Source organism: Astyanax mexicanus, chromosome 6, assembly GCF_023375975.1.
Source record: "Astyanax mexicanus isolate ESR-SI-001 chromosome 6, AstMex3_surface, whole genome shotgun sequence".
Classification (NCBI taxonomy): domain Eukaryota; kingdom Metazoa; phylum Chordata; class Actinopteri; order Characiformes; family Acestrorhamphidae; genus Astyanax; species Astyanax mexicanus.
In genome coordinates, this window is record NC_064413.1 from 57,176,257 (window position 1) to 57,201,189 (window position 24,933).

The following is a 24,933-nucleotide window of genomic DNA, read 5'->3' on the forward strand; positions in this document are numbered from 1 at the left end:
GACAATCGTACGAAATCCGTACGTCGTAACTTTTCGTAACGCATATTTTCGGAAAGAGCTCATTAAGTTCTACAGGTCCTCAATTGGTTTCATCTTAGTATTTCAAAAATTGCGACGTCCACGGGCGTGCAAAGTTCTGCCCATTCATTTTCAATGGGCAAAAAAACGCGTACTTACGAAGTTTTTACGAAAAACGTAAGTCCGATCGGAAAGCTGTATACAAGCCCACCATTCCCGATATGGACGCACGTTTTCTCTTTTGAACGAAGTCGATATTTCGAAAACTGCGGCACTAGTTAACCGGACAAAAAACAGGTGGAATAATAATAATAATAATAATAAGAAGAATAAGACTTAAGAAGAACAATACTGTGATTGCATTACTGCAATCACACTAATAATAATAATAAGAAGAAGAAGAAGAACTAGATTGCAGTTCCTGCAGAAACTGCGAGTGTGATTGCAGTGCTGGCTGGTATCTGCTAAGGTGTTGCTAGGTGGTTGCTAAGGTGTTGCTAGGTGGTTGCTAAGGTGTTGCTATGGTATCCGGGGTGGTTGCTAAGATGTTGCTAGGTGGTTGCTAGGTGGTTGCTAAGGTATTGCTAGGCGGTTGCTAAGGTGTTGCTATGGTATCCGGGGTGGTTGCTAAGGTGTTGCTAGGTGGTTGCTAGGTGGTTGCTAGGCGGTTGCTAAGGTGTTGCTATGGTATCCGGGGTGGTTGCTAAGGTGTTGCTAGGTGGTTGCTAGGTGGTTGCTAGGTGGTTGCTAAGGTGTTGCTATGGTATCCGGGGTGGTTGCTAAGGTGTTGCTAAGTGGTTGCTAGGTGGTTGCTAAGGTGTTGCTAGGCGGTTGCTAAGGTGTTGCTATGGTATCCAGGGTGGTTGCTAAGGTGTTGCTAGGTGGTTGCTAGGGTGTTGCTAGGCGGTTGCTAAGGTGTTGCTATGGTATCCGGGGTGGTTGCTAAGGTGTTGCTAGGTGGTTGCTAGGGTGTTGCTCGGCGGTTGCTAAGGTGTTGCTATGGTATCCGGGGTGGTTGCTAAGGTGTTGCTAAGTGGTTGCTAGGTGGTTGCTAAGGTGTTGCTAGGCGGTTGCTAAGGTGTTGCTATGGTATCCGGGGTGGTTGCTAACGTGTTGCTAGGTGGTTGCTAGGTGGTTGCTAGGCGGTTGCTAGGTGGTTGCTAGGTGGTTGCTAGGCGGTTGCTAAGGTGTTGCTATGGTATCCGGGGTGGTTGCTAAGGTGTTGCTAGGTGGTTGCTAGGTGGTTGCTAGGGTGTTGCTAGGCGGTTGCTAAGGTGTTGCTATGGTATCCGGGGTGGTTGCTAAGGTGTTGCTAGGTGGTTGCTAGGTGGTTGCTAGGGTGTTGCTAGGCGGTTGCTAAGGTGTTGCTATGGTATCCGGGGTGGTTGCTAAGGTGTTGCTAGGTGGTTGCTAAGGTGTTGCTAGGCGGTTGCTAAGGTGTTGCTATGGTATCCGGGGTGGTTGCTAAGGTGTTGCTAGGTGGTTGCTAGGCGGTTGCTAAGGTGTTGCTATGGTATCCGGGGTGGTTGCTAAGGTGTTGCTAAGTGGTTGCTATGCGGTTGCTAAGGTGTTGCTAGGCGGTTGCTAAGGTGTTGCTATGGTATCCGGGGAGGTTGCTAAGGTGTTGCTAGGTGGTTGCTAGGTGGCTGCTAAGGTGTTGCTAGGCGGTTGCTAAGGTGTTGCTATGGTATCTGTGGTGGTTGCTATGGTGTTTCTAGGTGGTTGCTAGGTGATTTATATGCATAAATTAGATTAAATGGTGTTTGCACGTTGCTACGCAACGTGCAAATTCATCAATCAGCTATGCACGCTAGGTTGCTCTGGCCGTTCGGGGGTGTCCAAACTTTTGACCCGTGGCTCCATTACACACAGTACTGGGGGGGCCGGGGTGTCCAAACTTTTGACCCGTGGCTCCATTACACACAGTACTGGGGGGCCGGGGTGTCCAAACTTTTGACCTAATGCTGTTTTATCCCATAGCTGCTCCATACACTCACAGTACTGGAGTTCTAGCTACCTGTCCTTCGATCTAGCTGCCGTCCTCCGATTGGCCCCATTCATTCCAATGGGGCCACTTCGTACGACAATCGTACGAAATCCGTACGACGTAACTTTTCGTAACGCATATTTTCGGAAAGAGCTCAATAAGTTCTACAGGTCCTCAATTGGTTTCATCTTCGTATTTCAAAAATTGCGACGTCCACGGGCGTGCAAAGTTCTGCCCATTCATTTTCAATGGGCAAAAAAACGCGTACTTACGAAGTTTTTACGAAAAACGTAAGTCCGATCGGAAAGCTGTATACAAGCACACCATTCCCGATATGGACGCACGTTTTCTCTTTTGAACGAAGTCGATATTTCGAAAACTGCGGCACTAGTTAACCGGACAAAAAACAGGTGGAATAATAATAATAAGAAACAGACTTAAGAAGATCAATACTGTGATTGCATTACTGCAATCACACTAATAAGACTTAAGAAGAACAATACTGTGATTGCATTACTGCAATCACACTAATAAGCCTAACCAGGAAGAGACAAAATGGCCGCTCCAGGAAGTGGAACACAGCAAAAAGCAAAATAAAGGTCCATGCCATCACATGTATAAAGAGATTTACAGTACCTTAATTACTGTTTGTGAGGATTATTAGAAGATTGTACTTCTCTTTAGATATAAATAAGCTTTATTGTAAACAAATAAATAAAACAAATGTAATTCAGTTTTAGTAAGTGCGGTTGATGAGGCGCGTTTCTCCACATTTAAAGGAGCTCATTTGGAAAAACTTTTTTCTGAGACGCTGATTTTTGGGTTTTCATTGGCTGTAACCCATAATCATCAACAATAAAAGAAATAAACTCTTAAAATAGATCACTCTGTGTTTAATACATCTATATAATATATGAGTTTTACATTTTAAACTAAATTACTGATGTAGATCCATGCTTATAAATGCTTATAAACAGAAAACTAGGTACTTATATTCATGTTTCTAATTCCTAAATCCTAAAACTGCGGTCCGAAAAGGTGAGGTTCCTTTGGCTTTTTTACCGCTTGTCTTGTTTTTTCTCCTGCACAAGCCGAATTGTTAATGACCTTCAAAAAACACCGTAATTATCCGAATCTAACTCACTACTGCCACCTACAGGTGCCTAGTGGTAACACACATTTCTAATGCCATTACTGTTATACTAAAACTGGCCCTTACAACTAAAATAAAGTAACTTTTCAATGATATTCTATTTCTTTGAGATGCACTAGTGTATATATTTTAATCTATAATTTAGTAGGATTGTTTATGAGTTACATTACCAACGTGCCAAGTTTGAGGTAGTGTTACTGTGAGCAGAGCAGTGAAAGTAATGGAAACTGAAAGCGATAAAACTGGAGAAGACATGGACTGAGATAATATCATATTAAAACCAGCTGGGCAGAATTCCAGAGGGATTTTTTAACATCTGATCTATTTAATCTGACTGAAACCAGCCTGAACTCTAAACCCAAGGTTACTTGAATTTGATCTATTATCTTATTTACAGCACAAGTGTTTACATCTATAACCACTTCTGAAACAGAGGATTTCTGAACGCAGGATGTTTTACAGTTCAGCTGAAGATTACATCACTGCAGACTTTACTAATCTAAACTTTTCCTCCATTTTTGTCTTGTTACAACTACAAACTTAAATGTATTTTATTGAGATTTTAATTGATAAACCAAATCAAATTAGTACATGTGACCTGCACATTGTTAAAGCAGTTTGCTCATATGAGGAAGTAAATTTTAAAGAATTGTAAAGAATAAAAACTTGTATGTATTAATAAAATGCATTCATTACATTATACAATATTGAAGGATAACTTAGTAGACTTACTTCCATTCCAGCTCCCTCCATTCATTGAGTTCTGTAACAAATGCAGAGGTTTACATACTACTGTAAATTAAACACTGGACATTTAATAAATACTACAATTTTTTTAAACCTGGCACCCCTTTGTCCTTTTTAACATATTTAAACATATGGGAAATGTATCTTTATTTAAACAATATTGGGATATGGAGCTTTACTCAATATATAAAGTGAATAAAATGTCTTATTTTTAAAATGTAATGAATAAAAATGTTATATTCTTATGATGAAATTTGGTTTATTCTAATAGCTTGTATTTCCAGCTTTGTAAGAAATATAAAAACTCAATTAAGACCATCTACCACTCGCTAAAATCATTCCAACTCCTCTATGCAGATTTCTTTCAGCTTTGAGATGCTTTATGTTAAGTGTTTGTATGGATGGTCTTACAAATCTGTATTTTTTATAAGTTTATAAGTTAGTACACAGCTGTTTATTTGTGAATAAAGTCTGTAGACGTACCAACAGTCACCAGGGTAGAGCAGGACTCACTTCCCCATTTGTCCTTCAGGGTTATGGTGTACTTCCCTTCATCTTGTTCATCAGCTTTCTTTATTTTCAACCTGAACACATTCCCCCTTTTTTCCACGGTGTGTTTACCATGAACACAGTTCAGCTTCTGATCATTCTTCTGCCAGGTTGCTGTTTGGTCTTCTGTCTTTGCCTCACACACAAGAACGATTTCATCTCCAAAGTTCACCTTCTGATCGGCCAAAACTGTGGCAAATTCTATTTACAGTAGAAGATTAATTACAGTATGTTCATATTCAGGATATCAGATCAGCTTATACTGAGAGCACTGCCATATAATTCAGCATTAACTCAGCTTCAACATTTCATACATACAGAAGACATCTGAATGTGGTCTCTAATTATAATTAAAATGCTTCAATATATGCATTCATACTGTAGAATTTAAACTCACCGGCTTTAGACAGTGAAGAACCCATGTTTCAGTCTACAGAAAACAAACAAACAAATGAATTAATGCATAATTTTAAAGGTAAGGATGAGAGAGTCTATATGGTGTTTCAGACATGTTGTATTGCTGATCTAAATCTCAACAATACGTTTTATTCCCTATCAAACACGCAAAATACACAAAGACTGTTGTGTGGTCCTTCCCCAGTCGGTTCACTATCGAGCAAGTGCTATACAGTGATTAATTAATGAGTAAAAAATTTCAAAACACAGCTACCATCTTTACTTGGCATGTGCACAAAAGAGCGAAGTGATAGAACATGCCCCTCCCTTTCAGAAATGTTTTCTTAAGGTCATGTGTTCCCTTTTTTAGCAAATAACACAAAAGCTTGTTTAAATTCAGCCTTTTAAATCTTTACATAGAAGCAAACAACCAGTTCCTGTGTGTTCAGAAATGTGTGCATGTTAGCCCTAAAAACGGCCACATATGTTCTTTCTCTTCTGGTTTCATTTCCTTCTGATGTTCTCTCATAGTTACCAGTGAACAGTGTTGCTTTTCACGTGATGTTCTGCCTGTTTTAGGTGGGAAAGCATCAATAGACATGTTTTAGGTATGCGGTAAACAACAGCCCCTCCCAGTTCCATGCAGATAATTTCCAGTTATAAAACCAAAAAAGAACCAAAACTAAAATCTACGAAATGAATATCAGTGGCTCTCAATATCCAACATGCTGATGCACAATTACCAGAGTACAACATTCAGATACATTAAGATATTATCCTGTGAGGTGGAAAGTTAAACTGTGTTTAAACAAACGATGCTGTTCCTCCACATATGATTTAAAAATAACAAACTTATTTCTTAAAAGCCCATTTATAGATTAACCTCCGGAGATATAAAGTATATTGCACTTTTTGCTAAATTTATTTTAAAGTAATTGTAAACTAATTGTTCAAATCTGTTGTTTCTTATATGTTAGGTTGGTACCACTTTAAAAGTAGACTACCTTTATAAAGGGTTTACAAGAAGTTTATTAATGGTTACTAATTAGGTTGTAAATGCCTTAAAAAATCATTAATAATCAGTTATAACACATACGTAGAAAGGGCAACGATGACTTGTTCTTTGCCAAATAGTGAACCCACAGCCATCTATACTGTTGCCCTTTCTACGTGTGTTATAATGTGATTATTAATGATTTTTAAGGCATTTACAACCTAATTAGTAACCATTAATAAACCAATTGTAAACCATTTATAAACCCTTTATAAAGGTAGTCTTATTTTAAAGTGGTACCGTTAGGTTGTGTATTCTTTGTCACAACAGTCAAACTGCTTCTGAAAAAAGTGCAGTGTGAGTTAAGAATAAACTGCTTTATCATTGAATTATTGATTATTAGGCTTGTCGTTTTATTTAATTAATCCTTCGTGTATTAACTGTTTGCTTCTCTTCTTGAATCACAGTATATTGCAATAATTAAGCTTAGTATTTAATGTAATTGTTTTTTAAGTAGATCAGACTTAATGAACGACATGTTTTTTTTTTAACACCGATGTAGAAACAGCGAGTCTTACCTGACTCAGACCTTCAGTGTTGCTGTGTTCTCTCTCCTTCTGTGTGCACAATTTCGTCTGTGTCTGTATATTTTATACATCAAAAACTACTTTCGCTTTCACATATATGCCCATCAGTTGGTATGTACACTGCCTGGGCAAAAAAAAAAGTTGTCAAATGGATTTAACTACGCGAATAGTTACAGGCCTCCTATTGGATAATAATTCAAGTTTTTTAACCCCAACTGGTGCAACGAGTTACTTCTCATTCCTTAAACAACTATATGGAAATACACTGTGATCCTGTGGTGGTGGAAAAGATGTCAGTCTGTTTGAGAAGGGTCAAATCATTGGCTGCATCGATCAGAGAAAACATCTAAGGAGATTGTAGCAGAAACTACTAAAATTGGGTTAAGACCTGTCCAACACTTTAAAAAAACGGGAAGGGAACCCATCGTCTTCAAGAAAGAAATGTGTCTGGAAAAAAATCCTAAATGATGATGATTGGCGACCACTTAAACATTTGGTGAAATCAAATGGAAGAAACACAGTACTAGAACTCAGGGATATGATGTTTAATAGTGAAAGTAAGAGATTTCCCAAACACTGTTCCACAGCGATGGAGCATCAGGGTAAGAAGAGAGGCATCTGGAAAAGTGATTAGCCATCATGCCTACTGCTACTGACCTGTGGGGGCGGAGCTGTGATCTAGAATTGCTGCAGTTGGCCAGGTCTTGTTATGTCTTAGTACTTAGTAACACGTTACTCTAATCTAACCACTTTTTTCAGTAACAAGTAATCTAACATGTTACTATTTCCACTCAAGTAATCAGATTAAAGTTACTTATCCAAGTTACTGTGTTACATTTTTCTGAGTAAAAAATATGTATTTTTGCTTTCTTCCTGTGTCTTACCCTGCGCTCACACTGGAAAGCGACAAAGCAACAGGCGACCATTCATTTCCTATGGCAGGGCGCGATTTGTCGCCGCGACACGCGAGAGGCGACAAGCGACAGAGCAACACGGAGATTAATTTTTCTCAACTTTATGCAAATGAATTATGACGCGGTGAAGCGACATTCTAACCCGATTGGCTCCTAGCTTTTCTTTGGACCAATCACAAACAAGGCGGTTCGACGTCCTCAAGCTCCTGCTCTCTGAATTTCTGGTTTCTTTCCCGGTTCATTCTGTTGAACGGGGTGGACCCGCATCAATCTGCGGGAACGGCTGCGTTTCCAGCGCAGTTAAATCACAGAAACGCCCAAGAGTCCAGCAAGTTTGGGAGTTATAGCTGGAGAATAAAGTGGCAGAGCGATTCCTTTTTTGTGCCTTTTTTCTTGTCGGAGGCTGGACCATGATAAACGCGGCCGTTGAGCTTGAGACGCCCACAAGCGACAAACGCTGGGCGACACAAGCGACTCGTCGCGTTCCAGTGTGAACGCAGGGTTAGAAGTGTTGTCTAGCCTACGTGACAATTAAGTCACGTTTTTAGCCTGAGGACAACTTACAGACATATTCAAAGATGAACAATATCAGGATTCATGGAGCTGGAATTGTGAAAGAGTGATTCAGGGAGCATGAGATCATCATTTTCACACATGGATTGAGAGAGTTCACCACAGAGTCCAGATCTTAACCTCATTGAGAATCTTTGGGATGTGCTGGATGGAGAAGAGCTGCTTTGTGCCATCATCAATGCTGCTTCAAGATCTTGGTGAAAAATTAATCCACCACTGGATTGATATCACTCACCGGGCACTTTATTAGGTACACCTTGCTAGTACAGGGTTGGACCCCTTTTGCCTTCAGAACTCCCTTAATCCTTTGTGGCACAGATTCAACAAGCTACTGGAAACATTCCTCAGAGATTCTGATCCATATTAACATGAGAGCATCACACAGTTACTGCAGATTTATCAGCTGAACATCCATGATGATCCACAAATCTCCCAAAACTCCACCACATCCCAAAGCTGCTCTACTGGATTGAGATCTGGTGACTGTGGAGGAGATTTCAGTACAGTGAATTAACTCATCGTTGTGTTAAAGAAACCAGTCTGAGATGATTCAGGATTTATGACATGGAGCATTATCCTGCTGGAAGTAGCATCAGAAGATACAGGTACACTGTGATCATAAAGGGATGGAGATGGTCAGATGTCTCTTGTAAAGGACACAGGACACATCTTTAAAAAACGGATATATGTCACTTACCAAGTTTCCTCTTTTACAGCTAGAGTATATATATATATATGTCTATATTTCAGAAAATATTAATGATAATACATTCAGGGTTAGTGTTTGGGTCACTTCATTTGTTAACAAACTGTGTTTGATCTTTTTAAATCCCAATAACATCAGAAACTTCCCAAATAACCCTGATCAAAAGTTTCCATAATCTAGTTCTGAATAAAGTGTGGTTCCTCCTTTAACATCAGTGAAGACTGAAGTGTTTTGCTTGAACTTTGAGTTTGAGATCTCCCCAAAGTGGCTCCAGTCCACTCCAGATCCTTCACTTAATTTCTTTTTTTTTTATATATATAATGCTGCATTCATCTCACCATCATTTCTTTCTGAGGTTCAGCTGTGTGTGATTTAGTCTCAGTATGAATACAGCTGTTCTCTGTGAACAGATGTTGTTAGTGATCACTAGTGAACAAACAGCATCATGAAAAACAAGAAGAAACTCACCAAAGGGAAAAGAAGTTTAAAGCAGGGTTTGGTTATGTCAGGGCCAGACAAGGAGGAGACTTGAGCAGAGACAAATAAAATCTTTTATTAAAATATTGAGCAGGGGTAGTCAAAACAAGTGACGTATATTTTCAGCATATGTATTTTCTTTATATTCTCCTTTATTTCTCTTTATACTCTTTCACTAATGCATGTACTGTAGGCTCCGCCTATGGCTATGTATGGCTGTGTAGGATTAAGTGTTTCCAGATGTGTACCACAGACCTTTAAAAGGAGTCCCGACATAGTGTACGGGAGAGAGAAACATCAGAACATCAGATCGGGCAACATCTCTCTCCAAGGCTGGCCTAGGAAGCCTTGTAGATATTGTCTTAGTCTTTGTAATAAATAATTGTATTACACTTAAGGCAATGTCTGCGGTGTCTTCTTCCTCATCTTCAAGCATCTTCACAGCAAAGAGACAGCGGTAAACAACACAAGCCAGGTCAATACCAGAGAAACATTGAGCAGGGAAACCATACCATAAACGGGAGACAGTCCAGAGTTCATACACGAGCAGGGAGTATCACAGAGAAGGCAGAAATCCAAATGAGAAACAGTCCAGGTCATACATAGAATATCCAATACACGGGCAAGGCAAAAATCAAAGTCGGAAAAACACGGAAAAGGATCATACACGGAAAATAACAATAGGCAATGGAAACTCTTTGTAATGCAGGGTAGAACCAATACAATTACTCGGCGAGGAGTGAGCGTGAGCGTGGTCTATTTATACTGAGGGTAATCAATACTCAGGACTTCCTGGAGCTGTCATGTGGTGTGTCATGTGATCGGGCGTGAGTGTGATGTCATGGTGTGGTGCGTTCTGGGTATTGTAGTTGGAAGCTTGGAAATCGCAGGTAGAGCTGAGTGTGGGGGGACACAGGTGTGCTTTCAGTACCAGACATGACACATTCACTCATTTATTTATTTACTTATTCACTAATTTATTCACTCATTCACTCATTTATTCGCTTACTTATTCACTAATTTATTCACTCATTCACTCATTTATTTATTTACTTATTCACTAATTTATTCACTCATTTATTCACTTACTTATTCACTCATTTATTTATTTACTTATTCACTAATTTATTCACTAATTTATTCACTTACTTATTCACTCATTTATTTATTTACTTATTCACTAATTTATTCACTCATTCACTCATTTATTTATTTACTTATTCACTAATTTATTCACTCATTCACTCATTTATTCGCTTACTTATTCACTAATTTATTCACTCATTCACTCATTTATTTATTTACTTATTCACTAATTTATTCACTCATTTATTCACTTACTTATTCACTCATTTATTTATTTACTTATTCACTAATTTATTCACTCATTTATTCACTTACTTATTCACTCATTTATTTATTTACTTATTCACTAATTTATTCACTCATTCACTCATTTATTCGCTTACTTATTCACTAATTTATTCACTCATTCACTCATTTATTTATTTACTTATTCACTAATTTATTCACTCATTTATTCACTTACTTATTCACTCATTTATTTATTTACTTATTCACTAATTTATTCACTCATTCACTCATTTATTCGCTTACTTATTCACTAATTTATTCACTCATTCACTCATTTATTTATTTACTTATTCACTAATTTATTCACTCATTTATTCACTTACTTATTCACTCATTTATTCACTCATTTATTCACTTACTTATTCACTCATTTATTTATTTACTTATTCACTCATTTATTCACTCATTTATTTATTTACTTATTCACTCATTTATTCACTCATTTATTTATTTACTTATTCACTCATTTATTTATTTACTTATTCACTCATTTATTCACTCATTTATTCACTCATTTATTCACTAATTTATTCACTCATTTATTTATTTACTTATTCACTCATTTATTCACTCATTTATTCACTCATTTATTTATTTACTTATTCACTCATTTATTCACTCATTTATTTATTTACTTATTCACTCATTTATTCACTCATTTATTCACTAATTTATTCACTCATTTATTTATTTACTTATTCACTCATTTATTCACTCATTTATTTATTTACTTATTCACTCATTTATTCACTCATTTATTCACTAATTTATTCACTAATTTATTCACTAATTTATTCACTAATTTATTCACTCATTCACTCATTTATTTATTTACTTATTCACTCATTTATTCACTCATTTATTCACTAATTTATTTATTTCCTTATGCACTCATTTATTCACTTACTTATTCACTCATTCACTTACTAACTTATTTACTCACAACCTGGATGCAGAGATTTATCTGGATAGTAATGTATAGATAACCAACATTTCTGCTTAAGAAACGTATTTGTATTTCATTACTTCACACCCCTGCTATCTCAATCATTTAGATATAGAGTCATTATCCTGAGAGACTAAGCCATTATTTTGAGATGCATAAAATTGTTATATAAGAAATAGATTTAAGACGTGATACAGGACAATGTTAAAAGTAAATTACAAGACACTATAATTAAAAGAATATACAAGTGGTTAAAACTTAAAATAACAAAAACAATATAAGAAATAAAGTACTAACAGCATGCAAAGAAGAGCAACTGAGTAAAGTAAACTACTTACAATACAGTACTCTGTAGTACTGAGGGAAGTGTAGTAATAATGATTAGTGCTGGAAGTAGTGCAGGAATTCTTCAAACATTCATTTTATTATTTAATCATTTACTTAATTATATCATGTATTACATTATTGAATCATGTATTCTATTTATTTCATAATTTAATCATTTGAAAAAATAATTATATAATCATGTATTACATTATTTAATTATTTATAATATTATTTAATCATTTATTTTATCATTCATTTAATTATTTAATCATTTATTTTATCATTTCTCCACAGTATTTACAGTTCCTGTATTTCCAGCCGCTGTTTCTGGATTAGTTTTCCTGCAGCTCCATCTAGTGGACACATACAGGAACCGCAGCGCCTCCAGTAACCATTAAAATTCCCGTATTTAGTTTTCCAAAATAAAAGCCCCCCTAAATATTTGTGTATTTGGTTGTGACTTTGATTATTATTACATTTGGGTTCACAGTAACAGCTATGGCCGTGAAATATATATGTATTTATTTATTTACATTAAATACACGGCCATTGCTGATAGTGTAAACCTAAATTAATTTTTAAATTATCTTACAATAAATAAATAAATAAATGAATGAATGAATGATTAAATTAATGATTGCAACATATTACTGCACTGTTCCACCACCTGTTTTAAGTTTTATATCCTTTTATATTCATCTATTTTCTTTGTATTGTTATCTATTCTCCTGTGTGTAATTAAAGTGTATTAATCTTTAATCGTAGTGTGTTCCGGCTGCTGATGGAGAAACAGCATGATCTACTGTACTCTCTCTCTCTCTCTCTCTCTCTCTCCGGCTGCTGATGGAGAAGCAGCATGATCTACAGTACTCTCTCTCTCTCTTTCTCTCTCTCTCTCAGACTCTGGCTGCTGATGTAGAAGCAGCATGATCTACTGTACAGTACTACTACTGTATTTGTATGAATGTGATTAAAACATAAAATAATGTGTTAAAAAGCTTCACAAGACACGTTACAACTGATTCAACTGAGTTAAAGTTTTGAAAAGCTTCATTACGGCCATCAAAGATAAACAGATAATAAACAACTGGAACGCTTACTAAAGTTTCAACAGTTCTTCACAAAGAACTAAAACAGAGTTAAATATACTAAAAACAGGAAGTGAACACAGGTGTAGGAAATCAGTATTCAGGTGAGAAGGAGCGTCTCAGATTGGCTGACTGAGGGCATGTGACTGTAATGTGTGTAAGTGGAATCTTGGGTATTGTAGTCCAGAACATTGACAGAGATAGTAGAAGAGCCACAAAGTGACACATTCAATGTATTTATTATTATTATATATTTTTCAGCATGGAAATGGCATAAAATATGATAGATAGATAGATAGATAGATAGATAGATAGATAGATAGATAGATAGATAGATAGATCCCTGCAAAATCGAATATAATCATTCTTTCAACAGCTTTTACTGGTTACACTGTAATCCCACAATTTTAATTTACTTTAAACTCAAACAGATTAAGTCTGCTTTATGTAAAATAGGATATTACCTAACATTACTATAACTACTTTGAGTTAGTTGAGTTAGGGATTCCAACAGTTTATTTAACCTTATGCAGTTACTGACAGCACAGCTAAATAGCTTTCACGCACAACACAAAAAGATTACGTTATTTTTCGCACTATAAGGTGCACTGGATTATAAGGCGCATTATGCGACACTAGTAAGGAACAGGGGTGTCACCATGTTTACCTTCTAATTCAGGTATGCTAAGCTAAGCTAAGTAAACAAAACTGTAATTCTTTAAAAAAAAAAAAACATTGCAGAATGCAGATTTGTCTCCTGAAATCAGTTTATTTGGGTGAGTAAAGCACTTCCATTTATTTACAGTAAGCTTAGATTTCCACTAAAGCTGGAGCATTAGCATTAGCAGCTAACCACTAGCGGGTAATGCTAATGCTGCTCCAGCAGTGCTAGCCGGGGTTAGCAGCAGGCAACAGGCTGGTAATACCTCTGAATGGGGAAATAGCAGTTAGCAGCTAATGCTAATACTGCTCCAGCCTCAGTGCTGAAGAACTAAACTGAAACTCCTGTATAACTCTGTACTTTAGCATTGTACTTTTACCTTAATACCTGACTGATAGAATTAAAGGAAAATTAAAGGATTTTAAGTGCGTCTTATAGTGCGGAAAATGCGGTAAACTTCTGTGTGGCACCATATTAACTGGACCTGTGTCTAATGTTGGTTAGAGCCTCAAAAATAAAAATAAAAACTATCCATAGCATGAAAACAAAGAAATAAGTTGCATATATGTGAATTTGTAGAGACAAAAATGGGTTATTGATGATAAATTAACACTGAAATGAATTATGAACAGCACAATTCTTAATATATCAGTGTGATATATTAATATTTCAGTGTTCAGAAGACTTAGCTGGAATATTCGGCTACATAGTCGTCAGCCCAGTGCACAATCTTGGTTAAGGCGTCCAGCATCAGGCAGTTTATGTCCTCCTTGATGTCTTTCTCCTCGTAATAGTTCTTCACAGGGAAGATACAAGACTTCTGGACACCCAGTGCAACTCTGCATTCTTCCATCTGAAAACACACACACACACACACACACACACACAGAAACACACACACACACAAACACACACACACACACACACACAAACACACACACATTTATTTATTAGCTACAGGTTTACTGAGAATTTCTGTCCATAATATAGATAATATCTGAATTACTCACTTTCTTGTTGATCCTCTTGCTTTTGTAAACACTGCGCAGATCCTTCTTTGTCATTTCACAGGTCGTGTCCACTCTGGTCATCAAAATCACGTGAGGGAGCGCTGCAGCATCACATATTAATGTTATATTAATTTAAAGGTCTTACTCATTATTAATTCATTTTTAAATGTCTAGTTGTGTCTCCAGTATGAATGAATGCTATGTGAGCTGATTTTTATTTTTTTTAAGTGCTCCGGTGATCCAGTATAAAACCGCTTTAGTCCAGTGGAGGAGTGTGTGTGGGGAACATTCATACGTGCAAACATATCGTCTCTGATTGGCTAACAGCACTGCAATGCAGCAAGACGGACAACAGTTAGAAACGTTTTAAAATAAAGAGATTTACACTAATAACAGTCTTTACAATGTTATATGTTACTTTACAACATGTGTAATAATGCCCTGCTAAGTGCAGTTCAGACACTGACCTAGTCTTAGCGTCTCTGTAAATGGTGGATAATGAAATTTTTACTTGTATTTAACTAGTGTAAACAGAACTGTTCTAAACATACACCTACCTATCTCAGTTGTACCTGGCTGGTGGTGTTTTTCCTCCATAGACTAATTCTAACCATTTGTTTCTTAGCTCTGAATTACTGGGTAAAGTATATAAACACTGATGTGTTATTCGCACAAATAACACAGGAATGAACTGCATGCTGTTCCTAGCACTGTTAGTTATCTCCTATCTGAGGAGACCGCGTCGCCGCCCGGCTTCAGCTCTGCCTGTGGGTGGTTCCGGGCCGAGGTGGGCGGTAACCTCCCTGAAATCAACTTTTGCAACTTGGAATGTCTGGTTACTACACCCCTGGAAAGGTCTGAGCATTTTTATTCCAGTCAAGTTAGTTTATAAAATTAATTAATTTATAATATTCTATAATATATTATTTTGTAAGAAGCTGACTCACCTATTTTCTTTGCTTCTTCTCGTACTCTCTGCATTTTTTGGATGGTGTCTTCATCCATCATGGAAATCTTGTCTGCTTGGATAACGCACACCAGGCAGTGGATTCTGTCACTTATGCTGGGATTTTTGAGGTAATAGTGGTTGAGTTCAGTCAGTGGGCTGTTGGGGTTGAACTATAGGAAATATAAACAGCAGAATAAAATGTCAGTGGTCACAGCCTGCACAGAAACTTAGTAAGTAGATAGATGATAGATAGATAGATACTTTATTTATCCCGAAGGAAATTTAGGAAAGTGTAATCTTTAGTAAGTGTATATCTAGGTTAGAGGTTAGCAGCTAATGCTATTGCTGCTTCAGCAGTACTAGCCGGGGTTAGTAGCAAGCTATAGGCCAATATATTCTCCTCTGAGCGGTGAAAGAGCTAGCGCTTAGTTAGGTTAGGTTATGGTCAAATGCTAATGCTAATCCTGCTCCAGTCTGGATGCTGGAGAACTAAACTGAATCTCCTGTATAACTCTGTACTTCAGTGGAGTGTCTTTACTGCTCCTTAATACCTGACTGATAGAATTCATACATAAGGAGCACCGGATTATAAGGAGCTCTGATGATTTTGGGGAAAATTAAAGGTTTTAAATGCACCGTATACATAAAATTATGAATTTAATAGAAAATTGCATTTTTAATTTTTCTCTACCTAAACCTCCTATCAGCATCATTTTGGATATGCTATTTTAATCTTCTATTCAGTTCAAAGCAGTACAAAATAAGAGCTGGATATTAGAACACACAGAACAGTGGAGATTAACCCACCGCCGCTATTATTACAGGATTGCGCATTTTTTCACCTTACCGGGTAACCCTCTTTCACGTGTCCCTTTAATGCACTGATGATGTCATCAGTGTGCACCCCACTCTGGTCTCCTTCCTCTACACCCATGATGTCATTGAAGATGAAAGGGAGGAATCCATCTTTTGAGTTTCCAACTTCACATTTTTTATACTGTATAAAAAGCATATATTAAATATTAAAAGATATATTTAATAACAATAAATAAATTAGCTACGGTTGATATACAAGTTCAAATTAGTTTCTTTACAGTATAATTTATTTAAGTAAGTAAAACTATGTATCAAATGGCAAAAATACATTTTATAAGTTGTTTCATTACACAACATGACTTTAAATAAGAAAGATTATTTAAGAATAAATTATTGCTATTCTTATAATAATATGTAATATTTTAGATGCTGGTATCAGTATCAGTTTATATTGTACTCACGTATATGGTTTGACTGGTAGAACCCTCAGCAGCCAGGCAATTGATATACAGTCGTCTTTCAAAAATGGTTTTGATGGTGTTGATGACGCTGGATTTCCCTGCTCCAACTGGTCCATACAGAAGGAAGTTTAGCTGTTCGACTTCCTCTCTACGAATGTTAAAGTCCCTCAGTTCTCTGATCATTATGTCTTGACTTTGAAGAGAAAAATACAAAAATATACTGCTCAAAAAAATAAAGGGAACACTTAACACACTTAACACTTAACTCCAAGTCAACCTGTCCAGTTAGGACTGATCAATTTCACCTGCTGTTATGCAAATGGAAAAGACAACAGGTAGAAATGAGAGGCAATTAGCAAGACAACCCCTATAAAGGACTGGTTTTGCAGGTGGAGACCACAGACCTTTTTTCTGTTCTCATCCTTTCTGGCTGATGTTTTGGTCACTTTTGCATTTTGTCAGTTCTCTCACCATAAAGGCAGCATGAGGCGGAGTCTACAAACCACACAAGTGGCTCAGGTAGTGCAGCTCATCCAGGATTAGCACATCAATGCAAGCTGTGGTAAGAAGGTTTGCTGTGTCTGTCAGCAGCACAGTGTCCAGAGCATAAAGCAGATACCAGGAGACAGGCCAGTACACCAGGAGACACAGACGGGGCCGTAGGAGGGCAACAACCCAGCAGCAGGTTCGCTACCTTCTCCTTTGTGCAAGTCAAGTCAAGTAGTTTTATTGTCAATACTGCATATGTATGTTACGCCCTCGCCAGGTTTCCCTCTGTTTCCCCGTTTCCTAGTGTGTTTCTCTTGTACTTTTCCATTACGTGTGTGTAATTTGTAGCTCCGCCCCTCGTTACCTGTTTCCCCAGGTGTTCATTGTTTCATGTTTAGTATAAATAGTACTTGTTAGTCTACGTTTGCTGTCGGTCTTTGCACCTTCCTCTGTTGTCTGTCACGTTCACATTCTCCCTGATGGCAGCAGGGTGAAGAAGCTGTGTAGTGGGTGAGAGGGATCTCCTGCCAGACGGAGGGCTTTCCGTGTGAGGCGGGAGCTGTACAAGTCCTGAAGGGAGGGGAGAGAGGTGCCAACAATCTTCTCAGCTGCTCTCACGATGCGCCGGAGGGTCCTGCGGCAGGATGCTGTGCAGGCCCCGTACCACACGGTGAAACAGCTGGTCAGGATGCTCTCGATGGCCCCTCTGTAGAAGGTGGTCATGATGGGGGTGGGGGCTCCAGCTCTTCTCAGCTTGCGGAGAAAGTAGAGACGCTGATTTGCCTTCCTGGCCAGTGACGCTGAGTTGGTGCTCCAGGAGAGGTCCTCTGTGACGTGCACACCCAGGAACTTGGTGCTGCTCACCCTCTCCACAGCAGTTCCGTTGATGAACAGAGGTGTGTGCAGTGTGTGAGTTCTCCTGAAGTCCACAACAATCTCCTTGGTCTTCTCTGTGTTCAGAGAGAGATTGTTGTGTTTGCACCAGGAGGCCAGGCGGCTCACCTCGCTCCTGTAATGTGACTCATCGTTGTTGCTGATGAGACCCACCACCGTCGTGTTATCCGCAAACTTGACGAAGAGGTTGGAGGTGTGTGCTGGTGTGCAATCGTGGGTCAGCAGAGTGAACAGAAGGGGGCTCAGCACACATCCTTGGGGAGCCCCTGTGTTCAGTGTGGTGATGCTGGATGTGCTGCTGCCAACCCGCACTACCTGTGGTCTTCCAGTCAGGAAGTCTAACAGCCAGTTGCACAGTGAAGTGCAAGGAGGAACAGGAGGAGTATTGAAAGAGCCCTGCAAAATGACCTCCAGCAGGCCACTAATATCCACGTTTCTGCTCAAGATGAATGGGGTGGTATATGAGCCTGACGTCCACAAGTGTGGCTTGTGTTTACAGCCCAACACTGTGCGGGATGATTGGCGTTTGCCAGAGGACATCAAGATTGGTAGATTCGCCACTGGCGCCCTGTGCTCTTCACGGATAAGTGCAGGTTTACACTGAGCATGTGTGAAAGAGTTTGTAGACGCCATAGAGAACGTTATACTGCTATCTATCTATCTATCTATCTATCTATCTATCTATCTATCTATCTATCTATCTATCTATCTATCTATCTATCTATCTATCTATCTTTTATGGAGATGCAGATTTCATTTTCCAGCAGGACTTGGCACTATTGGTCTTATATAATATTCTAATTTTCTGAGACACTGAGTTTGAGCTTCATAATCATCAACAATAAAATAAAAAAAACGCTTAAAATAGTTCACTCTGTGTTTAATACATCTATATAATATAAGTGAATTACTGAAATATTTTTTTTTAAATATATATTTTTAAATGCGCTAGTGTATGTATATATGTATGTAGGTATGTATGTATATGTTAATTACTTCTAAAAAAGAGATTTTATGACTGCAGGACGTTTTACAGTTCAGCTGAAGATTATAGAAATGCAGACTTTACTAATCTAAACTTTTCCTCCATTTTTGTCTTTTTACAACTACAAACTTAAATGTATTTTATTGAGATTTTAATTAATAAACCAAATCAAATTAGTACATGTGACCTGCACATTGTTGAAGCAGTTTGCTCATATGAGGAAGTAAATTTTAAAGAATTGTAAAGAATAAAAAACTTGAATGAATTAATAAAATGCATTCATTACATCATACAATATTGAAGGATAACTTAGTAGACTTACTTCCATTCCACCTTCCTCCATTCCTTGAGTTCTGTAAGAAATGCAGAGGTTTACATACTACTGTAAATTAAACACTGGACATTTAATAAATACTACAATTTTTTTTTAAATGGCACCCCTTTGTCCTTTTTAGCTCTATGTTAAGTGTTTGTAGGGATGGTCTCACAAATCTGTTTTTTTTTGTTGTTGTTATGAAGAACAGAGTCACACAACATTAGGATTTACTGAAAATACTGTGTTTATTTCTGAAGCTGCAGATGGTATTGAGTTAGTACACAGCTGCTAATGTTTGAATAAAGTCTGTAGACGTACCAACAGTGACCTGGGCAGAGCAGGAGGCATCTTTCTGTTTGTCCTTCAGGGTTATGGTGTACATCCCTTCATCTTGTTCGTCAGCTTTCTTTATTCTCAAACTGAACAGATTCCCCCTTTTTTCCACAATGTGTTTATCATGAACACAGTCCAGCTTCTGGCCATTCTTCTGCCAGGTTGCTGTTAGGTCTTCTGTCTTTGCCTCACACACAAGAACGATTTCATCTCCAAAGTTCACCTTCTGATCGGCCAAAACGGTGGCAAATTCTATTTACAGTAGAAGATTAATTACAGTATGTTCAATTTCAGGTTATCAGATCAGTTTATACTGAGAGCACTCCCATATAATTCACCATTAACTCAGCTTCAACATTTCATACATACAGAAGACATCTGAATGTGGTCTGTAATTATAATTAAAATGCTTCAATATATGCATTTATATTGTAGAATTTAAACTCACCAGCTTTAGACAGTAAAGAACCCATGTTTCAGTCTACAGAAGTAAAAAAAACAAAAACAAATGAATTAATGCATAATTGTAAAGGTAGCTAAAGATGAGAGTTGCTGCACTGGTGCAGGAATAGTGAGCTATATAGTGTTTCAGACATGTTGTAGTGCTGATCGAAATCTCAACAATACATTTTATTTTCTATACAGTTCACTTTCAAACACGCAAAATACATAAATAAAGACATGCCCCACCCCCCTTCCAGGAATGTTTTCCTAAGGACATGTGTTCCCTTGTCTGGCAAATAGCACAAAAGCTTGTTTAAATCCAGCCTTTTAAATCTTTACATAGAAGCAAACAACCAACTTGTTCAAAATACTGTCCCTCATACTCGCTGTTTCCAGCTGAGCGCGCCCCCTCCCCCCTGTTGTTTAAACCAGGGTTTGTTCACGTGCTGAGCTCATGCTCTTGCAGCTCGGGCACCAATCAGAGAGCTCAAATAATTAGCCAGCACTGGGGCCACCTGGATCTGCTCCTGTGCAGAGTTAGGAGATCGCAGGAGTGAATGGATATCAGCGCAGCTAAGTTTGGATGTATTAAGGATTTCAGACGGACATTTGTTTATCGTGCGTCCATGAGACTAAACCACAGACATACATACGTCAATTGTTGAGTGATCACGACAGTAACTGAGTGGCATGTTCATAAGGGTGTGTGAATAAACAGTTTCGGAACCTACATCTCCTTGTTCTTGTCGGACAACCTGAGGCGATTGCTGCTTACTAAATCAGCCCTAGCTTTCATCATTGTTGTGCTGACGTCAAGTTCAGCACCCCATTTAACAAGGTCCTTCGAGCCGGATGCAGCAGTTTCCTCAGTCCAAGATGTTTTTCCATGATGGTAGTGTCCACCCTCGCCGAGACGTACATCGGCCCCGCCACCTGGATGACTACCTGGTGAATCTTCCACCAGACAGTGGCATGTCATTTGCACAGTTACCTGTTCCACCCCTTGCCTCCACACCAAGACAACCTGCAAGAGTTCACTCCCTTGTTCAGTCAGAGGGGGGTGGGCAAGATGTACATGGACTTGGGCCACCCCCATCTCCACTGTCATCATCACAGCTAGACAGTGTCCCTTATCCACCGCCACCTTCAGTATCATATGTTGTGCCACCTTTGCCTCAGCAGCTACCACCTCCTCCATATCCATCATCACAGCTGATAGCAGAACTCACTGAGCATCTGCGTAGTCTCCATGTCTTGGCAGAACCTGGTCAGGCTACTCCTGTGTCTCACCTGCAGATCGTAGAGTATGGAGTGAGAGATTGGATAGTCCGCCACCATCCCCTCATCGTCTTGGTCTAACTCGATCTCCACCCCGACCAGAGACATCCTACCGAGGACCAAAGCCACAGATCCCACTTTTCACGCATGACGATCCTCGTCAGTTTGCTTGATTGAAGTTGGTGTTAGAAAATCTCTTGCCTGCTGACGCCACCGAGCGCTTCAAATATCAGATCCTAGTGGACCATAGAAAACTGGAGGTATGCTCTGCTCATAGCAGATTCATACAGTAATAGCAGGTACCCCTACAGCAGAACTATGGCCTCACTCACTGAACAGTATGGACAACCTCACAAGTTGGCCCTCCAACAAATCAATGAAGTCCTAGCTGAGCCACCAGTCAAGTGTGGAGACATCAGGGGATTCCGGCTGTTCACATTGAAAGTGAGGGCCTTAGTGGGGATGTTAAATCAGCTGGGAAGAGAGGGGAAGATAGAACTAGAGTGTGGTTCACATGTGACACGCCTACAGTCAAAGCTGCCACGTGACCTTCGTGCCAAGTTTGCCAAGAGGTTTGTCCCTACGCTTTCAGACTTTGCAGAATGGCTGGAGTACGAAGTCAGAGTGCAGGAGGACGAGATCACAACCAGTCACTCCAGAGTTTCAGCGTATAGCCAGTCAGACAGTCGATAAGCAAAGCAGAATAGCCACACGTTCCACCACCGTCCTGCTAGTAGACCCCCCTTCCAAGCCAGCTTCAGCCCCATCACAGAAAGCAGAGAAGCTAAAGAAGTACTGTATTTTCTGTAACAATGTACAGCACTACTTCAATCAGTGCTCTGCCTTCAAGCAGTTGTCGACACAACAGAAAGTGGACTGGATTAAAGCTGGAACTAGGTGTTGGAGGTGTGGAAGGGACCATCTGGCAGCACAGTTTTAATCTGAAGGCCCGCTGCCAGAAGTGCAAACGTACGTACCTCGAAGTACTACATGAGGTTAATAAACCCAACAAGGAAGAAAATGTAGCTTCTACCACACCCAGTCAACCAGCAAACTACTACTTGGATCCAGCAAGGAGGAGCGGTTGTGTGCTACTGAAGATGGTGAAGGTGTGCCTCCATCATGGGGGGAAGATGATGGAGACCTACGCCATCCTGGATGATGGGTCGGAGCGAACTATCATACTTCACAGTGCTGTACAGCAGCTGGGCCTCCAAGGACAGAGAGAGGACCTGGCCCTTCGAACCATCCGCCAAGACATCAGAGCAGTATCTGGGAGGTCAGTTTCTTTCTATGTGTCATTAGTCAGTCAACCGCAGATAAAGTTCTGGATTCAGGGGGCATTTCACCTCATCTGAACTTGACTGCACACTCTCATCCCGTTGAGGCTCTACAAAAGACTTATCGCCACCTCAGACGTCTGCCTCTCCATTCCAGTTGAGCCAGTGCACTTAGTTCCACCCGTAGGACCAGTGGCGCTAAAGACACGCCTTGGCTGGACATTGCAAGGCCCAGCCAAGGTTGTCATGCAACAGCCCTCCACATCTGATTGTTTGTTCACCAGCACCCTGTCCACATCAACAGAGCTACTTCAGCATGTATCCAGGCTCTGGCAGATGAATGTCCTGCCCTACCGAAATGAAAAGCTCATTACTCGATCGAAACAGGATGCTGCAGCTGTCAGAATGCTGGAAAGGAAGACTGTCAGAGTGGAGGTTGATGGGGTAGATCACTACGCAACCCCTCTCTTGTGGAAGGAAGATAGCCCATCACTCAATGCACCTATGGAGGCAGTCACGGGTTATCACATCATATGGTCCTGCACAATGGAAAGGACCGCATTGTATTTAACTGCTCATTCATGCATCAAGGCGGCAGTTTGAACGAACAGCTCCTCCCTGGACCAACATCAGGATCATCTCTGCTAGGTGTCCTTCTCCACTTCAGACAGCATGTTGTTACAGTAAACAGTGAAATAAAGGGGATGTTCCATCAGTTGTGCAGCACCCCATTTAACACAACTCCTGTGTGTTCACAGCTGGTTCAGCCATGTGCATGTTAGCCCTAAAAACGACCAAAAAGTTCAAGGGGGCACTGTGCCTTGAACTTTTCAACGTTTTGCCACATTTCAGGCTTTAAACATAAAGATATGAAATTGTAATTTTTTATGAAGAATCAACAAGTGGGACACAATCGTGATTTATTGGGTATTTTAAACTTATTCTTTTAAATAAAAAACAAAAAAAGTGGGGCGTGTAATATTATTCAGCCCCCTTGAGTTAATACTTTGTAGCACCATCTTTTGCTGTGATTACAGCTGCAAGTGTCTTGGGGTTTGTTTCTATCAGAGTTTTGCACATCGAGAGACTGAAATTTTTGCTCATTCTTCTTTACTAAAACAGCTGGAGCTCAGTGAGGTTGGATGGAGAGCGTTGGTTTCTGAACAGCAGTTTTTAGTTCTTTCCTCAGATTCTCCATTAGATTCATGTCTGGATTTTGACTCGGCCATTCGACCACCTGGACACGTTTATTTGTGAACCGTTCCATTCTAGATTTAGCTTTATGTTTTGGGTCATCGTCTTGTTGGAAGATAAATCTCCGTCCCAGTCGCAGGTCTTTTACAGACTTAACAGGTTTTCTTCCAGAATGCTCCTGTATTTGGCTCCATTCATCTTCCCATCAATTTTAACCATCATCCCTTAACCATGTCCCTGCTAAAGAAAAGCAGGCCCAAACCATGATGCTTCCACCACCATGTTTCACTTTGGTGATGGTGTGTTCAGGATGATGAGCTGTGTTACTTTCAGCCACTAAAAAAAACAATTTGTATTTAGGACAAAAAATTCTACTTTGGTCTCATCTGACCACAGAAACTTCTTTCACGTTTGCTCTACAAACAGCACTTCTTATGTCTTTTTTTCAACAGTGGATTTCTTCTTGCCACTTTTCTATAAAATCCAGATTTATGCAGTGTACAACTGATTGTTGTCCTATGGACAGAGTCTCCCACTTCAGCTGTAGATCTCTGCAGTTCATTTAGAGCAGGGGTGTCAAACTCATTTTGGTCGAGGGCCACATTGACATATTGGCCGTCCTCTAAGGGCCAGATGTAACTTATAAATTTAATAAAATGTAACCAAATGTAATGAAATGACTGTAACTACTCCTTAATGTTAAATAACTCTCGATATATTATTTATTCAACCAAACATTACAGTTGCATGGAAAAAAAATGTTTGCTTGTTGCTCTATTAACATAAATCCTTTTAATATGTCATGTTATGAAATCCAAAAACTCCATCAATCAAGAACCAAACTATTCAAGTGAATAGAAATTACATCAAATACAAGTTATATTATCTTTTTTGTCCGTCTGCATCAACTGTTCTTTTTCTGGACATTATGGGATAAACATTTGTATGTCTCAATTCCACCCGTGAAGTTACACCTTCCCTCCGGCA

At 39.1% G+C, this 24,933-nt stretch overlaps 1 protein-coding gene across 3 annotated transcripts in view; it reads right to left on the bottom strand.

The window, feature by feature from the left end:
- LOC103041414 (interferon-induced protein 44) overlaps positions 1–24,933 on the bottom strand; it is a 67,798-nt gene that overhangs the window by 41,143 nt on the left and 1,722 nt on the right. Inside the window, exons 2-9 of one of the 3 annotated variants that reach the window (XM_022686318.2) lie at positions 20,199–20,231; positions 19,736–20,002; positions 19,424–19,454; positions 16,734–16,926; positions 16,304–16,453; positions 15,455–15,626; positions 14,508–14,608; positions 12,902–14,350 (exon numbers count right to left, since the gene is read on the bottom strand). In XM_022686318.2, coding sequence (XP_022542039.2) covers positions 14,183–14,350; positions 14,508–14,608; positions 15,455–15,626; positions 16,304–16,453; positions 16,734–16,926; positions 19,424–19,454; positions 19,736–20,002; positions 20,199–20,223 — 1,107 coding nt within the window. In that variant the 5' untranslated portion in view covers positions 20,224–20,231 and the 3' untranslated portion in view covers positions 12,902–14,182. Of the gene's footprint in view, positions 1–3,890; positions 3,922–4,388; positions 4,656–4,851; positions 4,885–6,422; positions 6,479–12,901; positions 14,351–14,507; positions 14,609–15,454; positions 15,627–16,303; positions 16,454–16,733; positions 16,927–19,423; positions 19,455–19,735; positions 20,003–20,198; positions 20,232–24,933 lie in introns of those variants that run through there. The other 2 variants (XM_049480758.1, XM_049480759.1) reach the window with 2 other exon arrangements.